The sequence below is a fragment of the Manis pentadactyla genome, chromosome Y (assembly GCF_030020395.1).
Source record: "Manis pentadactyla isolate mManPen7 chromosome Y, mManPen7.hap1, whole genome shotgun sequence".
NCBI classification, from domain to species: Eukaryota; Metazoa; Chordata; class Mammalia; order Pholidota; family Manidae; genus Manis; species Manis pentadactyla.
The window spans coordinates 21826468-21853409 of NC_080039.1; the positions used below are offsets into that span (position 1 = coordinate 21826468).

The 26942-nt window shown below is 35.8% G+C and overlaps 1 protein-coding gene across 1 annotated transcript in view; it reads left to right on the forward strand.

The window, feature by feature from the left end:
- The first annotated feature begins 412 nt into the window (after nt 1–412).
- The window catches only part of LOC130682207 (probable ubiquitin carboxyl-terminal hydrolase FAF-X), a 138747-nt gene continuing 112217 nt past the window's right edge, over nt 413–26942 (forward strand). The window contains exons 1-4 of the mRNA XM_057496336.1: nt 413–508; nt 18247–18453; nt 20759–20895; nt 22472–22605. Of these exons, the coding sequence (XP_057352319.1) occupies nt 413–508; nt 18247–18453; nt 20759–20895; nt 22472–22605 (574 nt within the window). The remainder of the gene's footprint in view (nt 509–18246; nt 18454–20758; nt 20896–22471; nt 22606–26942) is intronic.

Here is a 26942-nt window from a genome sequence, read left to right on the forward strand (position 1 = left end):
CGCCATCTTGGCTCCTCCCCTCTGTGTAGTTTTTATGTTTTCTTGTTTATTATGTTGTAAGTGCTGGTACAATGATGTGACTATTAAGTTGAGTAATAGTACTAAAATTTTGCCTTTTCAATTTAGATTTCATTTTTATAGTCATCTGTTACTGACTGTAAAGACTGCTATTAACTACACATTAAAATTAGAATGATTCATTATTTACCTTCTTGATGGTTAAAACAAGTATACCTTCTTTCCTTCTACTTTTAGGTCATGAGATCGTCTGTGTGAGCGGTCTGTCATTGAATTGGAGTTTTTTAAAGCTGACATACAGCTGGGACTTATCTCCTATAAGTGGACTACAAATTCTTCTCTTACAACAACTACGTAAAGAGACAAAATAGCAAAGATCTGTCCTCTGTCAAGTATGACCGCCACCCCTCATGGACATCCTGGAGGAGGGAGTGACAGCCATGGCCAGGCTCCTGATGGGCAGTCTCAGCCCCCCTTTCAACAGAATCAGGTAGGATGTTTAGGCTACATTGTTCTGGGCACTATGGAAAGCTAAGCAGTGCCATCTGTACTGAATAATTTGTAAAGAAATCGCAAAACCTATTATTTTAAATTAAACTTTAAGAAAAGTTGCTGATATTTAGTAATAGGAATGCTATTATATATGCTTTAGAATATACTTATATATTTTTTGTATGTAAGGCCCTGTGTATATCTAAGGGCAAAGGCATTAACTAAGTCAGTCATTTTACCCTTTAGTGATAAGTGTAGGCTCTAAGCAGTTTTTGTTCAAACCCCATCTTTGAACCACGTTAACCTTATAGTGCAGTTAAGTAATGTTTCCAGTCCTTCATTTTCCTTCTTTGAAATGAGAGTAAATGAAGTAATGTTTATTGAAAGCTTGACATAATTTACTATCAAAGGTTTGTGCTGGTCTACATTCAAAGAATTGTCTTTTGTCTGGAAATAATTTGTCATAAGTGGAAAAGTATTTCTAAAGTCTTAACATTTTTTCATTTTTTATTTCTGATGTTGGTAATTGTATTTCCTTTCTCTTCCCTAGTTTTACTGCTTTTCATTAAACTATGTAAAGTAAAATTTTGCAAAGCATTGGGTTTTATTTTTTGCCCCCTTTGTATATATTGTTATTTTCATTTGTTCATCTTGTTTTCTTTGGATTTACTTTAGTGGTCCTTTTCTGATTTCTTTTTTTTTTTTTTTTTTTAAATAATTATTTTTTATTGAAGGGTAGTTGATGCACAGTATTACATTACATTAGTTTCAAGTGTACAACACAGTGGTAGAACATTTATATACATAATTCTAGGTTCCAGCTATCACCCTACCAAGCTGTTACAATATCTTGACTATATTCCTTATGCTATACATTACATCCCGGTTACTTATTTATTTTACCATTGGAAGTCTGTCCTTTTTTTTTTTTTTTTTTTTTGAGGGCATCTCTCATATTTATTGATCAAATGGTTGTTAACGACAATAAAATTCTGTATAGGGGAGTCAATGCTCAATGCACAATCATTAATCCACTCCAAGCCTAATTTTCGTCAGTCTCCAATCTTCTGAGGCATAACAAACAAGTTCTTAGATGTAGAACAAATTCTTACATAATGAATAAGTTACATAGTGAACAGTACAAGGGGAGTCATCACAGAAACTTTCAGTTTTGCTCATGCATTATGAACTCTAAACAGTCAGTTCAAATATGAATACTCATTTGGTTTTTATACTTGATTTATATGTGGATACCACATTTCTCTCTTTAATATTATTATTTTTAATAAAATGCTGAAGTGGTAGGTAGATACAAGATAAAGGTAGAAAACATAGTTTAGTGTTGTAAGAGAGCAAATGTAGATGATCAGGTGCGTGCCTGTAGACTATGTGTTAATCCAAGCTAGACCAGGGCAATAAAACATCCACGTATGCAGAAGATTTCTCTCAGAACAGGGGGGGTGAGGTTCTAAGCCTCACCTCTGTTGATCCCCAATTTCTCACCTGATGGCCCCCCTGCGACTGTGCCTGTCTTAGGTTGTTCCTCCCTTGAGGAATCTTACCCGTCTCTGGCTAACCAGTCATCTTCCGGGGCCATACAGGTAAATGTGAAGTTGGTAAGTGAGAGGGAAGCCTTATTGTTTGAAAAGGTTAGCTTTTTACTTCTTTGCATATTTATGCCCTGTGGCTTCTATGCCCAGCGTTTGTCTTGAGGTATCTTTACCACTTGGAGGAGTTATGATACTCGGTAAATTTGATATGAGGCACGAATTCGATTTAAGGGTTGTAATTAGGAAGGAAGAAGAAAAGCTATAGAAGTAGCAGGCGGAAGAAAACATGGGAAGATTGATTATTTCTTTGACATATCTTCTTGTAGAGTAACTTCAGCATGTATAGGTTTTAAGCTACTACTTAAATTGCGCACACACATTAACATAATAGGAGTATAGTTACATAACCAAAGCATATCTGTAATTACCAGCCATCTCCAGTGAAACCAAGAAAACCATTAAGGCACGTTAGGCATTTGTGAAAACTTATCTATGATATGGTGGATATTGTCCAACTGAACTTGAACAGTCTGAGAGAAATCAGGCAAATTAAAACAACCCATTCCTGGGAACTGTTCACATGCCATATGTTCTTTTAACAGTAAATAGTCTGTAGTTGTAAGAGTTTGGAGCGCTACAATTTGCACTTCTCCAAATTCTTGGTTGAGTTCCAACAGTATAGATCCAGTCAAATTTGTTGTTTTACTGTATGCACAGGCCAGCTTAGATATCTCCTTCCTCATTCCCATGGCAAGTCCAGGAGCTGGTGGGATGAGTGCATCTACAGCTGTAGCAGTGCGTGGATCTTTGTTGGGGTTTTTTGATGATCATCTTCTGGCATGAGTCTTCCAGAGAGTGCTGATATTGGAAGTTCTTTTTCATACCGTATCTTACTTCATTTTCGGGGTAGCACAATTAGGCTTTGATCCTCTGTATAGACACAAACAGACCCTTTGCCTACACTTTTATATGCCCTTTATACCCTTGTGTAGAACTCGTTGGAGGTTACCACACAGGAACTGCCCTTTTTTTTTTTTTTTTTTGCTTTGTTTTTCGTATCACTAATCTACACTTACATGACGAATATTATGTTTACTAGGCTCTCCCCTATACCAGGTCTCCCCTATAAACCCCTTTACAGTCACTGTCCATCAGCATAGCAAAATGTTGTAGAATCACTACTTGCCTTCTCTGTGTTGTACAGCCCTCCCTTTTCTCCTACCCCCCCATGTATGTTAATCTTAATACCCCCCTACTTCTCCCCCCCTTATCCCTCCCTACCCACCCATCCTCCCCAGTCCCTTTCTCTTTGGTACCTGTTAGTCCATACTTGAGTTCTGTGATTCTGCTGCTGTTTTGTTCCTTCAGTTATTCCTTTGTTCTTATATTCCACAGATAAGTGAAATCATTTGGTATTTCTCTTTCTCCGCTTGGCTTGTTTCACTGAGCATAATACCCTCCAGCTCCATCCATGTTGCTGCAAATGATTGGATTTGCCCTTTTCTTATGGCTGAGTAGTATTCCATTGTGTATATGTACCACATCTTCTTTATCCATTCATCTATTGATGGACATTTAGGTTGCTTCCAATTCTTGGCTATTGTAAATAGTGCTGCAATAAACATAGGGGTGCATCTGTCTTTCTCAAACTTGATTGCTGCATTCTTAGGGTAAATTCCTAGGAGTGCAATTCCTGGGTCAAATGGTAAGTCTGTTTTGAGCATTTTGATATACCTCCATACTGCTTTCCACAATGGTTGAACTAGTTTACATTCCCACCAGCAGTGTAGGAGGGTTCCCCTTTCTCCACAGCCTCGCCAACATTTGTTGTTGTTTGTCTTTTGGATGGCAGCCATCCTTACTGGTGTGAGGTGATACCTCATTGTAGTTTTAATTTGCATTTCTCTGATAATTAGCGATGTGGAGCATCTTTTCATGTGTCTGTTGGCGGTCTGTATTTCTTTTTTGGAGAACTGTCTGTTCAGTTCCTCTGCCCATTTTTTAATTGGGTTATTTGTTTTTTGTTTGTTGAGGCGTGTGAGCTCCTTATATATTCTGGACGTCAAGCCTTTATCGGATGTGTCATTTTCAAATATATTCTCCCATACTGTAGGGATCCTTCTTGTTCTATTGATGGTGTCTTTTGCTGTACAGAAGCTTTTCAGCTTAATATAGTCCCACTTACTCATTTTTGCTGTTGTTTTCCTTGTCCGGGGAGATATGTTCAAGAAGAGGTCACTCATGTTTATGTCTAAGAGGTTTTCGCCTATGTTTTCTTCCAACAGTTTAATGGTTTCATGGCTTACATTCAGGTCTTTGATCCATTTTGAGTTTACTTTTGTATATGGGGTTAGACAATGGTCCAGTTTCATTCTCCTACATGTAGCTGTCCAGTTTTGCCAGCACCACCTGTTGAAGAGACTGTCATTTCGCCATTGTATGTCCATGGCTCCTTTATCAAATATTAATTGACCATATATGTCTGGGTTAATGTCTGGATTCTCTAGTCTGTTCCATTGGTCTGTGGCTCTGCTCTTGTGCCAGTACCAAATTGTCTTGATTACTATGGCTTTATAGTAGAGCTTAAAGTTGGGGAGTGAGATCCCCCCTACTTTATTCTTCTTTCTCAGGATTGCTTTGGCTATTCGGGGTCCTTGTTGTTTCCATATGAATTTTTGAATTATTTGTTCCAGTTCATTGAAGAATGTTGCTGGTAGTTTCATAGGGATTGCATCAAATCTGTATATTGCTTTGGGCAGGATGGCCATTTTAACGATATTAATTCTTCCTAGCCACGAGCATGGGATGAGTTTCCATCTGTTAGTGTCCCCTTTAATTTCTCTTAAGAGTGACTTGTAGTTTTCAGAGTATAAGTCTTTCACTTCTTTGGTTAGGTTTATTCCTAGGTATTTTATATTTTTGGATGCAATTGTGAATGGAGTTGTTTTCCTGATTTCTCTTTCTGTTGGTTCATTGTTAGTATATAGGAAAGCCACAGATTTCTGTGTGTTGATTTTGTATCCTGCAACTTTGCTGTATTCCAATATCAGTTCTAGTAGTTTTGGGGTGGAGTCTTTAGGGTTTTTTATGTACAGTATCATGTCATCTGCAAATAGTGACAGTTTTACTTCTTCTTTACCAATCTGGATTCCTTGTATTTCTTTGTTTTGTCTGATTGCCGTGGCTAGGACCTCCAGTACTATGTTAAATAACAGTGGAGAGAGTGGGCATCCCTGTCTAGTTCCCAATCTCAGAGGAAATGCTTTCAGCTTCTCGCTGTTCAATATAATGTTGGCTGTGGGTTTATCATAGATGGCCTTTATTATGTTGAGGTACTTGCCCTCTATTCCCATTTTGCTGAGAGTTTTTAACATGAATGGATGTTGAACTTTGTCAAATGCTTTTTCAGCATCTATGGAGATGATCATGTGGTTTTTGTCTTTCTTTTTGTTGATGTGGTGGATGATGTTGATGGACTTACGAATGTTGTACCATCCTTGCATCCCTGGGATTAATCCCACTTTTTCATGGTGTATGATCCTTTTGATGTATTTTTGAATTCGGTTTGCTAATATTTTGTTGAGTATTTTTGCATCTACGTTCATCAGGGATATTGGTCTGTAGTTTTCTTTTTTGGTGGGGTCTTTGCCTGGTTTTGGTATTAGGGTGATGTTAGCTTCATAGAATGAGTTTGGGAGTATCCCCTCCTCCTCTATTTTTTGGAAAACTTTAAGGAGAATGGGTATTATGTCTTCCTTGTATGTCTGATAAAATTCCGAGGTAAATCCATCTGGCCCGGAGGTTTTGTTCTTTGGTAGTTTTTTGATTACCGCTTCAATTTCGTTGCTGGTAATTGGTCTGTTTAGATTTTCTGTTTCTTCCTGGGTCAATCTTGGAAGGTTATATTTTTCTAGGAAGTTGTCCATTTCTCCTAGGTTTCCCAGCTTGTTAGCATATAGGTTTTCATAGTATTCTCCAATAATTCTTTGCATTTCCGTGGGGTCCGTCGTGATTTTTCCTTTCTCGTTTCTGATACTGTTTATTTGTGTTGACTGTCTTTTCTTCTTAATAAGTCTGGCTAGAGGCTTATCTATTTTGTTTATTTTCTCGAAGAACCAGCTCTTGGTTTCATTGATTTTTGCTATTGTTTTATTCTTCTCAATTTTATTTATTTCTTCTCTGATCTTTATTATGTCCCTCCTTCTGCTGACCTTAGGCCTCATCTGTTCTTCTTTTTCCAATTTTGATAATTGTGACATTAGACCATTCATTTGGGATTGCTCTTCCTTTTTTAAATATGCTTGAATTGCTATATACTTTCCTCTTAAGACTGCTTTTGCTGTGTCCCATAGAAGTTGGGGCTTAGTGTTGTTGTTGTCATTTGTTTCCATATATTGCTGGATCTCCATTTTGATTTGGTCATTGATCCATTGATTATTTAGGAGCGTGTTGTTAAGCCTCCATGTGTTTGTGAGCCTCTCTGCTTTCTTTGTACAGTTTATTTCTAGTTTTATGCCTTTGTGGTCTGAAAAGTTGGTTGGTAGGATTTCAATCTTTTGGAATTTTCTGAGGCTCTTTTTGTGGCCTAGTATGTGGTCTATTCTGGAGAATGTTCCATGTGCACTTGAGAAGAATGTATATCCTGTTGCTTTTGGATGTAGAGTTCTATAGATGTCTATTAGGTCCATCTGCTCTACTGTGTTGTTCAGTGCTTCCGTGTCCTTACTTATTTTCTGCCCAGTGGATCTATCCTTTGGGGTGAGTGGTGTGTTGAAGTCTCCTAGAATGAATGCATTGCAGTCTATATCCCCCTTTAGTTCTGTTAGTATTTGTTTCACATATGCTGGTGCTCCTGTGTTGGGTGCATATATATATTTAGAATGGTTATATCCTCTTGTTTGACTGAGCCCTTTATCATTATGTAGTGTCCTTCTTTATCTCTTGTTACTTTCTTTGTTTTGAAGTCTATTTTGTCTGATATTAGTACTGCAACCCCTGCTTTCTTCTCACTGTTGTTTGCTTGAAATATGTTTTTCCATCCCTTGACTTTTAGTCTGTACATGTCTTTGGGTTTGAGGTGAGTTTCTTGTAAGCAGCATATAGATGGGTCTTGCTTTTTTATCCATTCTGTTACTCTGTGTCTTTTGATTGGTGCATTCAACCCATTAACATTTAGGGTGACTATTGAAAGATATGTACTTATTGCCATTGCAGGCTTTAAATTCGTGGTTACCAAAGGTTCAAGGTTAGCCTCTTTAGTATCTTACTGCGTAACTTATCTCGCTTATTGAGCTGTTATATACACTGTCTGGAGATTCTTTTCTTCTCTCCCTTCTTGTTCCTCCTCCTCGATTCTTCATATGTTGGGTGTTTTGTGCTGTGCTCTTTCTAGGAGTGCTCCCATCTAGAGCAGTCCCTGTAAGATGTTCTGTAGAGGTGGTTTGTGGAAAGCAAATTCCCTCAGCTTTTGTTTGTCTGGGAATTGTTTAATCCCACCGTCATATTTGAATGATAGTCGTGCTGGATACAGTATCCTTGGTTCAAGGCCCTTCTGTTTCATTGTATTATTATATCATGCCATTCTCTTCTGGCCTGTAGGGTTTCTGCTGAGAAATCTGATGTTAGCCTGATGGGTTTCCCTTTATAGGTGACCTTTTTCTCTCTAGCTGCCTTTAACACTCTTTCCTTGTCCTTGATCTTTGCCATTTTAATTATTATGTGTCTTGGTGTTGCCCTTCTTGGATCCTTTCAGTTGGGGGTTCTGTGTATTTCCGTGGTCTGTTCGATTACTTCATCCCCCAGTGTGGGGAAGTTTTCAGCAATTATTTCTTCTAAGATACTTTCCATCTCTTTTCCTCTCTCTTCTTCTTCTGGGACCCCTATAATACGGATATTGTTCCTTTTGGATTGGTCACACTGTTCTCTTAATATTGTTTCATTCCTGGAGATCCTTTTGTCTCTCTCTTTTCCAGCTTCTATGCGTTCCTATTCTCTGATTTCAATTCCATCAATGGCCTCTTGCATTCTATCCATTCTGCTTATAAACCCTTCCAGAGTTTGTTTCATTTCTGCGATCTCCTTTCTGGCATCTGTGATCTCTCTCCGGACTTCATCCAATTTCTCTTGTGTATTTCTCTGCATCTCTGTCAGCATGTTTATGATTCTTATTTTGAATTCTTTTTCAGGAAGACTGATTAGGTCTGTCTCCTTCTCTGGTGTTGTCTCTATGATCTTTGTCTGCCTGTAGCTTTGCCTTTTCATGGTGATAGGAATAGTCTGCAGAACTGGGACGAGCGACGGCTGGAAGGACTTCCCTTTTTGTTGGTTTGTGGCCCTCCTCTCCTGGGAGAACAGCGGCCTCTAGTGGCTTGTGCTGGGCAGCTGCGCACAGACAGGGTTCCTGCTTCCTGCCCGGCTGCTATGGAGTTAATCTCCGCTGTTGCTGTGGGCGTGGCCTGGCTCGGGCAGCTACTCCAAAGTGGTGGAGTCGCGTTGGAGCAGGAGCGGCTAGGAGGCTATTTATCTCCGTAAGGGGCCTCCCTGCTCCCTGCAGCCCAGGGGTTAGGGTGCCCAGAGATCCCCGGATTCCCTACCTCTGGATTAAGTGTCCCACCCTGCCCCTTTAAGACTTCCAAAAAGCACCCGCCAAAACAAAACAACGCCCACCAAAAAAAAAAGAAAAAAAAATTTTTTTTAATTAAAAAAAAAAAAAGGTGGTCGTTCGTTTTTCTTTATTCTCCGGTGCCAGCCTCAGTCCTCTGCTCACCGGTCTTTCTGCCCTGTTTCTCTAGTATTGTGGTCCCTATCCCTTTAAGACTTCCAAAAAGCGCTCGCCAAAACAAAACAGCAAAAAAGCAAAAAAAAATGGTCGCCCGCTTTTCTTATGCCCTCTGTCGCCCAGCCTTCAGTGCCTGCTCACTGTTCTTGCTGCCCTGTTTTCCTAATATCGAGCGCCCTGCACTCTGGCCCGGATGGCTGGGGCTGGGTGTTGGGCAGTCCTGGGCTCCGTCTCCCTCCCGCTCTGCCTGCTCTTCTCCCACCAGGAGCTGGGGGGAGGGGCGCTCGGCTCCCGCGGGACCGGGGCTTGTATCTTACCCCCTTTGCGAGGCGCTGAGTTCTCTCAGGTGCGGATGTGGTCTGGATATTGTCCTGTGTCCTCTGGTCTTTATTCTAGTCAGGGTTGTCTTTGTTATATTTTCATAGATATATGTGGTTTTGGGAGGATATTTCCGCTGCTCTACTCACGCCGCCATCTTCCGCCCCTCCGGCATTTTATTTTTAAGTTTTGATAAATCTGGTGATTCATACTACCAAATAAATGTTTTATTGTGTAGATACGACTCCTGTTACCCATTCATCAGCTAATCAATATTTGGGTATTTTCCATTTTTTGTTAATTATGAGTAATGGTGTGAATGTTAATGTACACATTTTTTTGTGGACATAGGTCCTCAGTTCTCTTGGAGATATAATAGTAGAATTGCTAGATCATGTAGTAACTAAACAGAATATTTTTGAGGAATTGCTAAGCTCTTTTCCAAGCTGTTGGTCTCATTTTACATTCCCAACAGTGTATGACGGTTTCAGTTTTTTCTCATCATTGACAATGCTTGTTATTGTCGTTTTTATTTTTACCATCCTCATGAAGTAGAACAGCTACCTCATTGTAGTTTAGATTTGCTTTTCGTTAAAGGCTGGTGATGTTAAATATATTATGTGTTTACTAGTTATTTGAAAGTCATCTCTGACAAATTCCAGTCCAAATCATTTAGTTATTTCTTTTTATTTTTTATTCAAAACAATCCTTTATACATTCTGTATACAAATCCCTTATATCATGATTTGCGATATTATCCTTTACAGGTTAGGTTACAAAGTGTCTTTCCACTTTCTTTATGTTCTTTTCATTACATAAGTTAAAACTTCTTTTTCAGGGGAATTTCACGTAACATAAACTTAACCATTTTAAAATGTACAATTCAGTATAATTTAGTACATTCAGTGTTGTGTGAGCACTCTTCTTTTGTCAAGTTCTAAAATGTTTTCATCACCCCAGCCATTTATCTTTCCACCCTTTCTTTTCCTGCTCATGGAAAAAAAGCAATCTGCTTTCCATCACTGAAAATAGAACGTTTTCATTTTCATGAAAACAAATTAAATTTCTTTTCAATCTGTATTTTTTTGGTCACTTGTGCTTTAGTTTCATATTTAAGATGCCATTGCCTATAGCTTCACAGACTTTAAAAGGTGTTTTCTAATAAGTGGTTTTAGCTTTTACATTTAGGTCTATATTCCATTTTTAATTAATTTCTTGGATATGTCATGTGAATATCCTTTTGCATGTGAATATATTCAGGTATCCCAGCAACATTTGTTTAAACAGACTATTCTTACAAGAACTTCCCATCTAAAGTCAGTTAATCATAGTTACAAGGGTTTTATTTCTGGGTTTTTTTGTTATGTTTTTTCTGTTTTTTCTTATTCTATTTTAACACTAATCTCTGTGTTATGATTTTAGCACCACACTGATTCAGTTACATAACTGTAGAACGTTTTCAAGGTAGGAAGTGTTTCTTCTCTTTATTCAAGTTTATTCTCATGAATAAAACATTAAAAGAAACGAGTAAATGATTTTGGATAGGAACTTTTTCAGAGATGACACTCAAACTTTTCCTTTTTAAGTCCATTTTGCCTAGTGTAGGTCTTTTGACTTTGTACTTTTTAAAATTAGCTTGTCAACTTCTGCACAGAGGTTAGGTGGGATATTTAGAATAAGATTTTTGGAAATTAGCTTGCATTGTATTGCCATTGTAGTAATAGTAGTCTTCCAGCTCATGAATATGCACAATTTTTGCATTTATTTAGAGGTGTTTTTCCATTTACTTAGGACTTCAATTTCTTTCAGCAATGCCTTTTTAGAATTCACCCCATTTTTGTTAAATTTCTAGTGAAGTAATTTACTGTTTTTGATGTTACCTGTAAGTGGAAGTAGTTTCTTCAGTCTTAAACTGTTCTTACTCTGTATATAGAAAACACACCCCTTACAAAGAAATATTGTTGATTTTTTAAAAATTCATTTTGTGTCCTGCAACCATTATATTTACTACTTCTGATAGATTTTTTTTGAATGGATTCCCTAGATTTTCAATGTGCAAGATCAAATCATTAGCGAATAGAAAGTTTTACTCCCTCCTTTCCAGTCTGGGCACCCTTTTGTTTTCCCTTGCCTGATTATCCTGACTAGAACATAATAGCACATTGTTGAAAGAAGTAGCAAAGTGGGCGTTCTTGATGTTACTCAGAAAGCTGACAGTCTTTTGACGTTAGTTATAATGTTAGTTGTGGGGGCTTTGTAGATGTCATTTATCAGATTTAGGAAATTCCCTTCTGTACCTAATTTATTATTTTAATCATGAAAAAGTGTTGCATTTAGTCAGTTGCCTTTCTGTATCTACTGTGATGTATGGACTTTTTGTCTTTGTCCTATGTTTACATTGATCTTTGTATATTCAAAGTGTTACACTTCTGGAATAAATCTTACTTGTTGTGATGCATAATCCTCTTCTGTGTTGGTGGATTTAATTTGTGAGTAATTTATTGAGGGCATATTTAGATTTTTAAGAAACTGTCAAACTGTTCAGCAGAGTAGCTATAATATCCCACCCATATTATGAATGATCCATTTTCTCCACATCTTTCTGAGAATTTGAGGTTGTCGCCCTTTTTTTCTTTATTCTCATAGATGAGTTAGAAATGTCATAGTTAAATTATATTTCCTTAACGGCCAGTATGTTAAAATACTTCCTTACTGTGTGCTGAATCTTTAGTGAAATACTTCTGCATGTCATTTTCCTGTTTTCTAATTGGGTTGCTTGTTTACTCACTGTTGAATTTACAGAGGTCTTATTCTATTCCAAGGCCTAGTTGTTCATTAGATACCTGGTATGCAAATATTTTTTCGCAGTCCTTAGGTTGTGTTTTCATCCTCAAGATCTTTTTCCAGCAAAAGTTCTTAATTTTAAGGAAGTTTAATTTATATCCCCTTACGTTATGTTAGAGGATCACACTTCTGGTGTCACAACTAAGAATTTACAGCCTTCCTGTAAATACCAAAGAATTTCCCCTATGTTGTTTTTCCTGAAAGTATTGCCGTTTTACAGTTTAATATGATTGATTATGAACTGGTTTTGTTTATATGTAAGACTTAGGTTGCAGTTCATTTTGTTAGTCCCCTATGTATCTGTAGTTGTTATAGTACCATTTAGTGAAAAGCTTTCATTGCACCTGTGTTTATTTACCTGTGCACCTTTGTCAAATGTTAACTGAGCGTGTTTGTATGGAACTATTTCTGGGTTCTTTGTTTTGTTTCATTCGTCTGTCTCCATACCACGTGGGTCCTGTACAATGTTAAAGGGAAGTAGGTAAAGCAGACGTCTTTTTTGTCTTAGGGAGATTGAAAGCATTGGTGTTTCACTATTGAAAATAATGTTAGCTGTATTTTTTTTATGGATGCCTTTCATCAGATTGAGGAAGTTCCCATCCATTTGTATTTTATGAGAGTTTTTGTCATGAGCGGTTTTGTCAGATTTCTTTTTTCTACATTGATAGAAGTGATTGTATCATTTTTTTATTTTCGCTGCTAATGCAGTGGATTGTACTAATTGTTTTTCAATTATGGAATCAGTATTGCATCCCTGGAATAAGCCACTCTTGGTCATGCTGCATTATTTTTATATGTTGTTGAATTCTGTTTACTAACATTTTGTTATGGACTTTTACATGTGTATTCATGAGAGGCACAGTCTGTAGTTTTCTTTTTTTGTGTTTAAGTGAAGAAGTGTTTTTTTCCTCTTACATTTCTGGGAGAAATTATGAGCAACAGTGTTACTTCTTTAAGTGTCAAGTAGAATTTTTCAGTAGAGTTACCTGTTACTGGTGATTTTGTTTCCGGGAGTTTTAAAATCATGCATTTAATTTCCTTAGTAGTGCTAGTTCTACAGTTGTCTTGTATTGGTTGATATGTCGTAACTGTGTTTTCCAGTGATGTGATTGATTTCATGTAAATTGACAGTTACAGTTGTTGGGTTCTTTCCAGCACTCTCTCCCTATTATCTTACCATATCTGCCACAGTCTATAGGGGCATATCTCTTGTTTCATTCTTGATTTTGTTACTTGTGTTATCTCTGTTTTTTACTTTGTTTTTTACCTTTGTTCACCATGCTAGAAGTTTGTCAGATTATTGATCCTTTCAGAGAACCAAGTCTTTATTTCATTAGTTTTCTCAATTTTTATTTTCAACTCTATTCGTTTTTGTTCTCCTCTTTTACATTTCCTTCCTACTTCTTGTTTCAGGTTTTATTTTGTTCTTTTCCAGTGTTCTTAAAGTGGCTTTGATTATTCATTTAAGCATTTCCTGTGTTCTCATATATGGATTTAATTCTATATGTTTCCCCCTTGCCACTGCTTTCATAATTGCATATATTTTATGTAAATTTTGCTGCATTTGATTTTCACTTATAGTTTATTATGTTTTTAAACTCTATTAAGGCATCTCTTGAACAACACAGAACTATGTTAGTTTCAAGTATTAGAATATTTTTCTGTCATCTTTTCGTTTATTGAGTTATAGTTTGATTCCAGTGTGGATGGAGACACAGTTTTACTTCCATTCTGTTAAGTTTGTTAGTGTTTGTTTTATCACCCAGGATATCATCTGTCTTGGTATGTTTCCTGTGGGTACTTTGAAAAGAAGTTGTATTCTACTATGGATGAGTGCAGTGTTTCTGTATATGTCAAGTAAATCCTGTTGGTGGATGGGATTTTTAGTTCTTAAGTATTTTTGCTGATATTCTGTCTAGTAGTTGTGTCAGTCACTTAGAAAGGGAAGTTAATTTTCTGCCTCTCATTATGAATTTGCCTGTCATTTCCTTTGAATTATGTCCGGTTTTGCTTCACATATTTTGCATCATACACGTATTTGGTAATTTCACATTTAGGTTTGCCGTGTCTTATTGGTGCACTGACCCATTTCCAATAGATACGTGTCCCGTGCATTCTCTTGATAATTTTTTTACTCTAAAACATGTTTGATACTGATATAGCCACTCCTGCTCTCCTTTAATATTTAAGTATCTTTTTCCAATCTTTTACTTTGAGCTTGCCTCAGAATCTTTTCATTTTACAAAATAAAGAATCTCTGTTAATCTTTGCCGTAGACCATGTGTACTTCCTAGTGATGGATGAATTGTGAGGGCTTAAGCTTATTTTTGGTGTTCTGTGTCCTCTGTTATTCATTTCATCTTTATAGTCCACCCATCCTGAGTTAAGTATCCATTTTTAAAATTTCCGTTATGTTTTGTTTTTTTTCTCGATGGCCTTGCAGAATTTGTATGGCTGCTTTAACATCTTTAATAATTGTAACATCTTGTCACTTCACTTTAACATGTGTCATTCACCTTTTTTTCATTCAGTTTAACATCTTCCTGATTCTTGTTATGTTGAGTAACTTAGAACCGAAAGTGAAAGTTTTTTTTCCTCTAATGAGACTACGAGGACATTTAAACCTTCTGTTTTAACTGTTTTTTTTTTCTGATACCACCAAGGCAGGGGAAGAGGAGAAATTCCCTTTTGTTACTGTTGTTAGATAGAGCTCTGAGTTCCTCTCTCATCCTCCCTGTTTCTTAGGTCGACCATTCCTTGCTCCTGGGCCAGAAGGAAGTTCAGACTCCCTGTGTGTTCCATGGTGGGGGTGGTCTTATTACTGCTGAGCCACAGTAAATGTCCTGACTGTCCACCAGGCCTTCTTTGACATCACTCAAAAGTAAGGGCTTCTTGTTACTTTTGGCTGGCAGAAGAAATTCTCCCTACTTGGGCTTCTCTTTTATCACTCAGGTGTTGGGATACTTTGTTTAAAGTCTTATGAAGTGTAGGTTCCCCACTCAACTTTTTGTGGTGTAGGTGGGTAATGGTCATAATTTTTTCTGTATCATTTGTCAGGATAGGATATTTGTTTTCTATCATACCGTGTTGCCCCTTTCTTGGTTCTTTGACTATACAGGTGTCTTGTGGCGGGGAGGTGCCAGTGGCGGTGGGGGGCTCTTACATCATCTGCATGCATCAGTGTTTCCATATTGCTGGCTTCTTCCAACTTCAAGACCATGGTATTTGAAACAAAAGAAAATCCAGGGAAGTCAACGACCTTGTTCCTCAGATTTTGAAGTCCTAACTATTCTGCTTGCTTTTCTCTGGTTTACAGATTATATTTGTTTATGTATAATTCCCAGATTTTTAAGTTGTGTTTAGTGGGAGAATATTTTGTTTTCTCCAACACAAAAGTATTTTTTTTCTGGGGGGGGTCATTTTAAAGATTATTCTTGGTCAACAATTTAGAATTTTTCAAACTTCTTTTCTTCATGTTCGCTTTTGTTAAAAAAGTTTAAAAAGTTCATGAACATGTCTCTCCAGGCAAGGGAAACAAAAGCAAAAATGAACAAGTGGGACTCTATCAAGCTGAAAAGCTTCTGTACAGCAAAGGATACCATCAGTAGAACAAGAAGACATCCTAGAGTATGGAAGAATATATTCATAAATGATGTATCCAATAAGGAGTTGACATCCAAATGATGTAAACAGCTCACACAACTCAGCAAACAAAAAACAAATAATCCAATTTAAAAATGGGCAGAAGCAAGAATGAACTAACAGTTACCAAAGGGAGAGGGAATGGGGAGGATGGATGGGAAGGGATGGATCAGGGGGAACATTACAATTAGCATACATAGTGTAGCAGGAGGGGACACATAAAAGGCAGACAGTACATACAGAGAAGACAAGTAATGACGCTATAGCATCTTACTATGCTCATGGACAGTGACCGTAATGGGGAATGTAGGGGGGGCCTTGATAATAGAGGGAGTCTAGTAACCATAATGTTGTTCAAGTAATTGTACATTAATGATACCAAAAAAAAAGTAGGCAGAGGATCTGAACAGAAACTTCTCCAAAGAAGAAATTCAGGTGGCCAACAGGCACATGAAAAGATGCTCCACATGGCTAATAATCAGAGAAATGCAAATTAAAACCACAATGAGATACCACTTCACACCAGTTAGGATGGCCAACACAGAAAAGACTAGGAACAACAAATGCTGGCAAGAATGCAAACAAAGGGTTACCCTGCTACACTGCTGGTGGTAATGTAAATTAGTTCAGCCATTGTGGAAAGCAGTATATATGGTGGTTCCTCCAAAAACTCAATATAGAAATAACCATTTGACCATGAATTCCACTCCTAGGCACTTACCCTAAGAATGCCGCAGTGCAGTTTGAAAAAGAGAGATGCACCCCTATGTTTATCGCAGCACTATTTACAATAGCCAAGAAATGGAGGCAACCCCTACGTGTCCATCAGTAGATAAATGGATAAAGAAGATGTGGTACATATACACACAATAGAATATTATTTAGCCATAAGAAGAAAACAAATCCTACCATTTCAACAAGATGGATGGAGCTAGAGGGTATTATGCTCAGTGAAAAAAGCCAGGCGGAGAAAGACAAGTACCAAATGGTTTCACTCATCTGTGGAGTATAAGAACAAAGAAAAAATTGAAGTAACAAAACAGCAGCAGGCTCACAGAACCCAATAATGAACTAACAGTTGCCAAAGGGAAAGAGACAGGAGGATGGGTGGGAAGGAAAGGATAAGGGGGAAAAAGAGGGCATTACGATTAGCATGCATAATTTAATTCGGAAGGGACACGGGGAAGGCAGTATAACGCAAATACAAGTAATGATTCTGTAGCGTCTTACTGCACTGATGGACAGTGACTGTCATGGGGTATGTGCTGGGGACTTAATAATAGGGGGAGTCTAGCAACCACACTGTTGCTCATGTAACTGTGCATTAATGATTCCAAAATAAATAAAAGTTTAAAAGGCCTATTGCTTTATGGGTCCACCCTGTTTCTCAACACAAACTTTCCCCAGTTTATTTTTATTGTAAAATACATATTCCATAAACTTCACCATCTTAAACATTTAATGTACAGTTCATTTGTAAATATGTTCATAATGCTGTAAATACGTTCATAGTGTTACGCAACCATTACCACCATCCATCTCTGTGGCTCTTTTCATCCAGTTAAACTGATTATTTTATTCATTAAATTAATGTTAATGCACCAATTTCACTCTCACTATGCTTTGACAGCCCTCTGGTTTGACTATATGATTTTGACTTCTGTAATAAGTACCTCATGTAAGTAGAATTACACAGTATTTATTTTTGTGGATGGCTTATTTCACTGAGCATGATGTCCACAAGTTTGACCCATGTTTGTAGCACATACGAGAATTTCCTCCCATTCAAAGTGATTAATATTCAATTTATGGATATGCCACATTTTGCATATCCAATATTCTCTTGATGGATACCATGTTTTAGTCGCTGTGCATAAAAAATCCTGCTGTTCAACACTGGTGTAAAGATGTTTCCTTGAGACCCTGCTTTCCATACTTTTGGTTGTTTACACAGATTTGGAATTGCTGGGTCATAACATAATAGTTTCTAATTTTTTGAGGAACTATACTGTCTTCTATACCACTGCCATTTTACATTCCCACCAACAGTGGCCAAGAGTTCTATTTCCTCCACATCGTTGAAAACACTTGTTTTCTGTTTGTTTTCTTTAATAGTAGCCCGGCTGATGGGTGTAAGGTAATATCTCATTGTAAGTTTGATTTGCATTTCCCTAATGATCAGTGATTTTAAGCGTCTTTTCATCTGCTTATGAGCCTTTTGTGTATCTTTGGAGAAATGTCTGTTAAGTCCTCTGCCTGGTTGTGTTTATCAATCGGTTTATGTTTTTTGTTGCTGAATTTTAAGACTCCTAAACATTTTGTATCAGGTATTCTTTTTCATCCTTTCAATGTGCAGTTTTGAAGTTAGTAGTTATAAGAGTTTAAGTTGTAAATAGAGATCTTCTTTTTTTTCCTGGAAGTTCGATCCTTCTGTCCCATGAGTACTGTCCTGAAGAGACTTGGGTAGTGTTCAGTTATACACTTAATTTGTTTTTGGATGTTATGAATTCAGTATACTTTATTGAAAGCCATGTAATTAAAGCAGTGTTGATATAAATAAATGCATGAATTTGATATTTATGTAATTCAGGTATTTTCTTCTAGGCAAGTTGGATAAATGCAAGTAAAAAGCAACGTGAAAAGCTACTTGAGCTGATAAGTCGTCTTGCAGAGCACGGTGAAGATGACATGTTGGCACAGAAGGTGTTGAACCTTCTTTGGAATCTGGCCCACAGTGATGATGTGCCTCTAGACATCATGGACCTTGCTCTTAGTGCCCACATAAAAATACTAGATTATAGTTCTTCCCAGGTATGGGAGTGTTTTCTTTGCTCATTTTTTTTCTGACTTTCTTCCCTCCCAATTAGGATGACTTCTTGAGAGGATAGTGCCATTAATTTTGTTCCTAAAATAATTTTGAAGAATTAACATTTATCATAAACATCTGGCTTCCTCTCACTTTTTCAGTAAGTTTTCTTATCATTCACTAAGTGTGTATCACCTTGCTAAAAGGATCTGTATAGATAAAACAACTGTATAAGTTGTTTTAAATGTACGATGGTGAACTAGAATCATGAAGTGGTAGTCAGTAGTGACTTTGGAGGTAAGGTAGATTATGGCTGAAAAGAAGTCCATAAAATTAACGGAACTCCAAATAGAGCTTTTTCCCTATGGGCAAATCACAACAGCTTTATGCCTTTTTTTTTTTTTTTTTTTTGCTGATTTTATGTGTTTTTATACTAATTTTACTTACATTCTTTGACTTTCTCCTGGATTTCTATCTGTGGTTTTCCATCCTACTAACAGGTGGATTAAATAATTTAGTAAAGATGATATGTTCCCTTAAAAAAAAAACGACTGGGCAGAGTTCTCTGCTTTCAGTTGGACTTGAATTTAATCATGGTCAAGATACAGTTCTCGGGTTTTGAAAACCGGATAGTTGTGAGGGTTCAGAAGTATTTCCTGAACTGAATGACTTAATCAGAAATATGTCATACGTACACACGCACATATAGACATAGATAGGTGAATAAACTCAAAGAATAGCTTTACCTGGCATATTAAAATCCCTTAAGATGTCACTTACAGTTTGTGGGCCAGTAAGTCCTGTTGATATAAACAAATTTATTTCAGTTCTGAAGATACAAACTAAAATTTACCAACTTGTCCTTTACAGATAGATTAAAAACAGGGAGCTTCATAGTTGTCAGCAATACATTGTATTATTTGCAATAATTCATGTAGAGTTTCAAATTTTTCGAAGGAAAAAATTTCAATCGTTTTATCAGATGATAGTGTTAACACTGTACTTGATTTACACTGTTTATGAATGTGAATCAAAGCAAAATACTTGGTATAAACCCTGAACTGTTACTTCCTCCTTACATTTCTTATTCGTATCATTGCCTTAACACGGTGCCTTACACATTGCCCCATTATTAAGTACTGGGTTTCATGGAATTTAATAAAAGTGTTTTGCTTTTTTCATCTTCAGCCTTCATTCGTCTTTGTTACGGAAAACCAATAAATACATCGTTCTCTTTGCTGTCAAGCCCAAGATGCTTTTAAGAGCCATGACAAATTTAATATTCATGTATAAATATTTTTAAATTCATAAAGATGTGCAGAATTCAACTCCACTCAGTATTTTCACATCCAGATGTTTTTCTCTGGGAAATGGTGTGAAGACACCACAATATTTGTGGACGTAGACATTCTTTACTCTTCATACAGTGAAAAATGGAAACCACTTAAAATCATGAATTGTACTCTGTAGTATATATTGTGGCCGTTAAAATGACTATTGATGTCCATAGTATTTAATGAAAACACTTATAGTATGGACCTTATTTTGTTTCTAAAAACAGACGTACAAGTGTTTGTGAAATATTCTTCCAGGGAAGGTGTTAAATGAACATACAGAACTGTCTTTTCCCCCACGCATGTATGCACAAAAACAGAATCATTACAGTTAAAATTTTGTTAGGTACTGAAATCTGAATTTCTGATTACTAGTGATCTTAGGTAAAAATCTGGAAGGAGGTAAATAAACCATGGCAGAATATTAGAAATGAACTTAGTCTTTTAATATTCTTAGTTTTTCTTTAGGTGATTACTTACACTTATTTCTCTAACATTGTTTGTATATTGGTTTGTTTTTATTTTAATGATTTTTTTCCTTGCAGAATTATACTGTGACTTTATTGATGAAATACACATTTCATTGATCTTCGTTCTTTTTAGGAAAACAGGCTAACGCCAATATACATGTTTTTGCTCAGTTTTATGAGTAAAAATGATATATCCACATTTTACGATTTGTTTTCAAAATCAAATTTCTTGTTAATGTGCCTAAATTCTTGGGATTTATGTTTTGGTAGATAGATTTCTGAATTCATGGATCACTGAATTTGTATAGTAGTGTTTTACATTGTGGAAATTGAGTGAAAGTTTCAAAATAAGAACATACTTAAAGCGTTCTGTTTGAACCAACATCATAATTTTTGTGATGCTTAGCCGAGAGGTTTTTCTACTTTGTAACTCTCAGAGTAATTTGAAATTAGAGTTATGTTAAATACTGGTCCATATAATCATAACTTTTTGTTTGTTGTATAAGGATCGAGACACACAGAAGTTGCAGTGGATAGATCGCTTCATAGAAGAACTTCACACAAATGACAAGTGGGTGATACCTGCAATGAAACAAATACGAGAAATTTGTAGTTTATTTGGTGAAGCCCCTAAAAATTTGAGGTAAGACTTTTCATACAGAAAATTTTCTGAATTTTTATGTTCTGTTGAAACAGATATTAGTGAAAACAAATTTTAAGGAAGCAAGTGTAGGAAAACAAGAAACTTAATGAAGGTTTGAAACAAAACAACAGTTCTTGATTGTGTTCATTTTTGTATTTTATGCCACAAAAGTGACATACTCAGGTTACGTAACAATTCAGTATCAGAGTCAAGAATTCGCCGTGGACTCTTTATTCAAATTGTCTTGAACTTCCAGCAGTTAATGCCATACATTGTTTTTGTATGGGTTGTATTCATCTCGACTCCTCATTTCATATTAACATTTCTCCCAGTTTTCTTTCCTTGGCCCAGTACGCATTCTTAGTCCACATGAAAGTATTTCACACAGTCCCTTATTATTCTTTAATTGGTCTACTCTTCTTGTATTTCTCAACATTTTTTATTAACTTTAATTTCATACTAGGGAAGAGGGGTGATAACCTTTATTTCAATTTAAAAGTTAATTTTTTAAGATAAGACTATAACAAAAATAATGAAAGACGGTAAAACTTTAATGACATTTTTTACTTTTTGTTTAGCTGTTTTTTCCTTGAACACCTTAATGTGATTTATTTGGTCTTTATGCTATATGGTGGTTATTGTAATAATTTATGCTTTTATAATCTTGTGATATCTTTGGAACTCATGTCATTCAAAGAAAAAACGTGGTGTTAGTATAAGAGTATCCAAAATGTAATTATGAGTTAATGAACCCCAGTTTTATCTGACTGGGTGTAATCTTAGAAAGACTCTCTAACCTTGTTGAAACATTTTTCTTGTGTCTAAGACAATTAAACTGTTGCCAAGATTCTTTACAGCTCTAGATTGGTATGGTCATACATGTAAACAGAATTCCTGTTTAACAAAATTACACAGTGTCACCGTTAATGGTTTTGTCATGTTGAATTATGCTTCCTTTTTTCTAGTGCTGGAAAGAGTTCATGAAATTGGGAAATTGCATGGAGATAAATACTGGGAAAACTCCTGTAATAATCTGTTAATACCTTTTTGTGAAGGATGTATTTTCATTATGCTTGACCCACTACATATGTTTTGTCATATCTCAAACTCATCAACTTTCCGCTTGCACTTGTACAGGAAATACTGTATATGGTCTTCCAAGGCTGGTAATTTGATAACCAGTAAACTAATAATGACATGAGTTTTGATTTGTTACATTACTGAAAATGGCAAATGGGAAGGGAGCCTAGATATCTTTCAAGTGCCCTCCACGCAAAATTGGCCTCAGTGTTCCAGAGTGAACCTTTAATGATTAATAGCCTTGATGAAGTAAACTTGTGTATGTGCTTTGATACTAGTACAGTATGAGTATAATGGATAATATTGGAATAAATATTTGTTTTGAGACAGTCTTTTAAGTTGCTTGGTATTTTATTAAAAGGAGGATTATTCAGCTTGTATTATGAATGTAAAACCTTTTAAATTTGTAAAGTACTAGGTAGAATATAGTCTGTAAACTCTTAGTCATAACAGTGTTCACTGGCCTAATTAAACTGTTTGGCTGTTCTCATTTTAGTAAGACTCAGCAAAGTCCTCGTGCGTTTTATCGTCATGATTTAATCAGTCAACTTCAGCACAGTCATACCTTAGTTGCTCTGGTAGCAGAAAACCTTGCAGCATACATGAATAGCATGCGGCTGTATGTTAAAGGTATGTATTATAACCTAAAATGAATTATTGGGAATGAACACGGTCGTCCTTCCATGTTTTAATTACATCAGAATGACAGTATGTTTATTTTTAAGAGGACCAAGAAATGGAATTGAATTAGTTTTATGACTTGTATTCATTTATGTGTCCACCGTGGCCTTCCAGATCTCACACAATATAAAGTTTAGGCCAGCTTTTCAAGGTACTGTATAAGGCTGTGTCTCTGTTTATTTAGTTGGATTGATTTTTTTTTTTTTATCTTCCCATATCTGGAAAGTCTGTCTGCTTTTACCTGTATTTGTTGCTACTCTTTTGGACATGCACAACTCTCTTTGAACCTTTGCTTTCTTACTGCCACAACTTTTAACTGCTTTTCAAGAAAACTGGATGCTAATTCTCCTGTTGTTAATTCTGCCAAAGTCTGATCTTTCATAATGTTGTAATCACTTCTAATAGCCCTGAATTAATGTTTTCCGTTGTTCACAGAAACGTAGTAAAAATCACTACATTAGTAGTCACCAAATATTCTCACCAGTTCTCAGAATCTGAAATTGTTTAAACATATTATAAATATTTATAATCCTCAGTATTTGGCTAGAACAGTGGATTCTGTGTATGAGCTTGTACCTTTAGTGTTTGTGGTATGGTATAGTTGAGTAATAAGTTACTTACAAAAATCCTCACTTTTTTACTAACACACACGTACCCATATAAACATTAAAGAAATGTAGTGATAATATTAGCAACTCTTAAGATACTCCTAGTGATCTAATTATATCCTGTTACTCTTATTTTTACCCATTTTGTATACTCTGGTCTTACAGCTAAGTATCAGGTGCTATAATTATTCCCATTTCAGTACTACCAATTGGATTCCAAGATTCCTTCTTAGCCAGACAGTTAGATAGGGAAGGCAGGATAGGCATAAAACTTGATTAATTTTCTCTAGCTTGAGCAGCCAAAATAAATAAACCTGAAGTTTGTATGTACTTCTCTCAACTTTTCTATGCTATCAAGCTTTCCTGCTGGTACAGAGCCCTCCTACCTACAGTTAAGACCTTTTCCAAAAGTCGAGTCAGATACTTAAGTCTGTGATCATTTTTATTTACCTCATTTTTGCATGATTTAATGTTACTTTCAATGTCATAGTTCATAAAGACCAAATGGCCAAGGCAGTCAGTTGGGAGCACAAGTTGTATTTGTGTTCCTGCTTTATCTCACTCATGATCACAGGAAGGTCAGCGTTCTTCATTTCTACCTTTATATTGCTTTTTTGCAAGCTTAGAAATACAAATGCATGCTGTATAGTTAAACTGCTTAGATTTAAAGCCTAGCTCCAACCCTTAATAGCTGTATAACTTGCACATTATTTAAGTTTGCTGTGATTAGTATTTGCCAACATACCAAGGACTTGAATGTTTATTTTATTGAGTTCATCTGAATTCATTTATTTCGTATTACTTGTTTCTTTTACCCATAAACCTTTTCCTCCTCAGTAGAATATTTTCCAAGTCTGACTAATGTTGCTTAATTAGTTGGTTTTTCAATGTAGGGATAAAGTTAATTCTCCCAACTAAAACTTGTAACATTAAATTTATTCTGTGACATAGAACTAACAGTGACACAAATTATGGTGATTGCATCTCTGTAAGAAGCATGTTGCATAAATCTCTTCAAGATAAAGTAAGATTCTTCCAGTTCACTGATGTTTTCCTCAGTTTTATTTAATCAGTATTATGCATTTGCCATGATTATATTCCATTTCTACTGTCATCTTTGATTTTTGGAAAAATTATTTGCCCACTGGCAGCAAAACAACTGTTTTCATGTTATCTTAGAGCAGCTGAATAAAATTCCTCTTGAGTTTTACATGTGGCAAAACCAAATTCTGTTGAGTCCTTAGTGAATTCGTTCACTAACCACAATTTTACATCCTGAATCATTTTTAAAACTTCCTTAAATGGTGCACCAATAAACTATAATACAATTTAGTTTATTTCTTCTCAAAGTGTTAGTTGCCATTTTCTCTGATTCCTGAAAAAGCTTTATAGGACATAGTAATTATTTTAACTTGTGTTTTGTAAGGACTGCCAGTTCCCATTATCCTTCCCGTTCTTTTCATTATGACATTTGATTATTTTCAGGACCGTTCACCAACATAAAAAGAATTCTTTATATGTGTTATTCAACAACAGTGCAGTATCAGAATACATAAATATCTTTACATTGACTTAACGCTAATTCACTTAGTAGACCTATTTCATTTCTACATGGCAACTGTAAAGTATTTTTAAATATTGTGGGTTCTTATAATTTAAAAGATATTTATAACTAGTATTCATTTTATTGAGTTAATAGCTCTTTGGGAAAGTGAATTATATTCAGGCCTATCTCAGGCAGGTTTTACGATGAGACTTGGACATTTTGGGTAAGAAAGTAAAATTTATTTAGACAATATATAAGCATGTCCAAAGGATAATAGGTGTCATATCTCACCAGCCAAATCTATGACAATTTATCATCAAAATAGTGATGCTGTGGATTATAACCTTTCCAGTTTATAAGTCCTCAAGTCAATCGTTATATGAGTAGATAAGCTGAGGAAAGTGTCAACTAATAATGTAGGAAAAATAATGGATTATAAAACTTTTCAGTGAAAGTTTGATGAGTACCAGAGTATGGACATAGTACCAGCGCATCTTCCGACAAATTATTAATTACAAAGGGAAGAGTAAGAACTCTTTAGTGGAGAAACTTGTTGGGAACATCTTGAGTGATCTAAATTAACATTTTAAGTATGGGGACAGACCGGTAGCATATAACAGTGTAAGGGAGTTAATGGTATTATTTTATGAAAGGTCCATAACCTGAATAGAACTAGAGATAATATGAAGGAAACCCAAACTGAGTGGCCTTTGACAAAGAGCTTTACTTTTTAAAATAATCAAGGTAAGAAACAAACAGATAAATTAAAATTCTAGGTTTAAGAGGACAGTTACATTCAGTGTGTGTGAACTTAGATTTGATTGATTATAGACTGAGTGAAGGGAAAGCCTAAGAACATTATTGGGATAGTTAATGAAACCTGAATATAAGCAGTGGATCAGACATGTTTAAAATCAAACATAGTATGGTTATGTCCTTGTTATTAGGAAATAAACCTAGTTGTGAGGAATAGAGTGTCATGTTTTCAGTTTATTGTCAACATAGTTATATTGACAAAATTGATGTAAACGAATATAAATGTACTGATAAAACAAATCGGCAAAATGTAAATAATTGGTATACCTGGCTAAAGAATAGTTCCTTGTGTTATGTTTGTGCCTTGTGTATAACTCTGAAATTATATCAGAAAAGAATGTTACGTCATGCTCTTCCTTTCTCAGCACCCCCAATCCTGCTTAAGTAAGCAGACAGAGATAGTTTTTAGATAAAAGGTTTTAAAGGGGTAAAATAGCAGGTAAAGTGGTAGTCCAAAGTTTAGTAGGTGCTTCAAAATCAGTGTTCTGGAAGAAAAGACAAAACTTTTAAGTAGTAGAAAGTCACTTCCTGCAATTTTGGGAGCGTGTGTTTTGGTGTAATTGATAACTTTAAGGAAATAAGCAATATGATTTTAGGGCTGCCAATAGGTGTTCATACATGTGGAAATAGGAAACGGTCATAATGCATGTACCTTTGTTTACCAATCCGAACACATAACCAAATGTTCTGTGTAGTCCGTCTTTCAAGTAATCAAGATTTTATGTCTAGTTGAAGTTTTTCTGAGACGAAAAATGTCATTTTTGAAGACTTGGGTTGCCTTTACCAATTCTAAAAGAAGCTCACAAAAGTAGAATTCCTTGATATCAGTACTGACATACATAATGTTAAAAGATATGTAACTCAGAAATATCAGTACCTTTTGCTGAAGATAATTTCCAAATTCTCCAAAACTTCAAATTTTTGAAATAAATGTTTTTGGTTCTTTAGTGGTTCACAGCCCTTGTTGGAGGCCTTGTGTCTTCTCTGCCGCCATAAACAATTTGGTGTTTTCCAGATACCCAGCTTTATTTAATTCTTCTGTGACTTTTATTTTCCTTAATATTGACATAAACAACCAAATGAGAATTTTTTTAAGACAGACTCCTGTGTTGTAAACTGAGATGGCATCCAGACAAAAATACTACACATAGTACTTTTAGAGCTACGTTCTTTTGACTTTTCCTTTTCCAGTAACACACAACTGAGAATTTTTTCACTCAGCATATAATTTTAACAGAGTAAGTTCAAAGGACTTGCTCATTTTATATTATAAAAATAAAGGATTTCCAGCCTTGGGTAAGCCTCGTTACCAATAA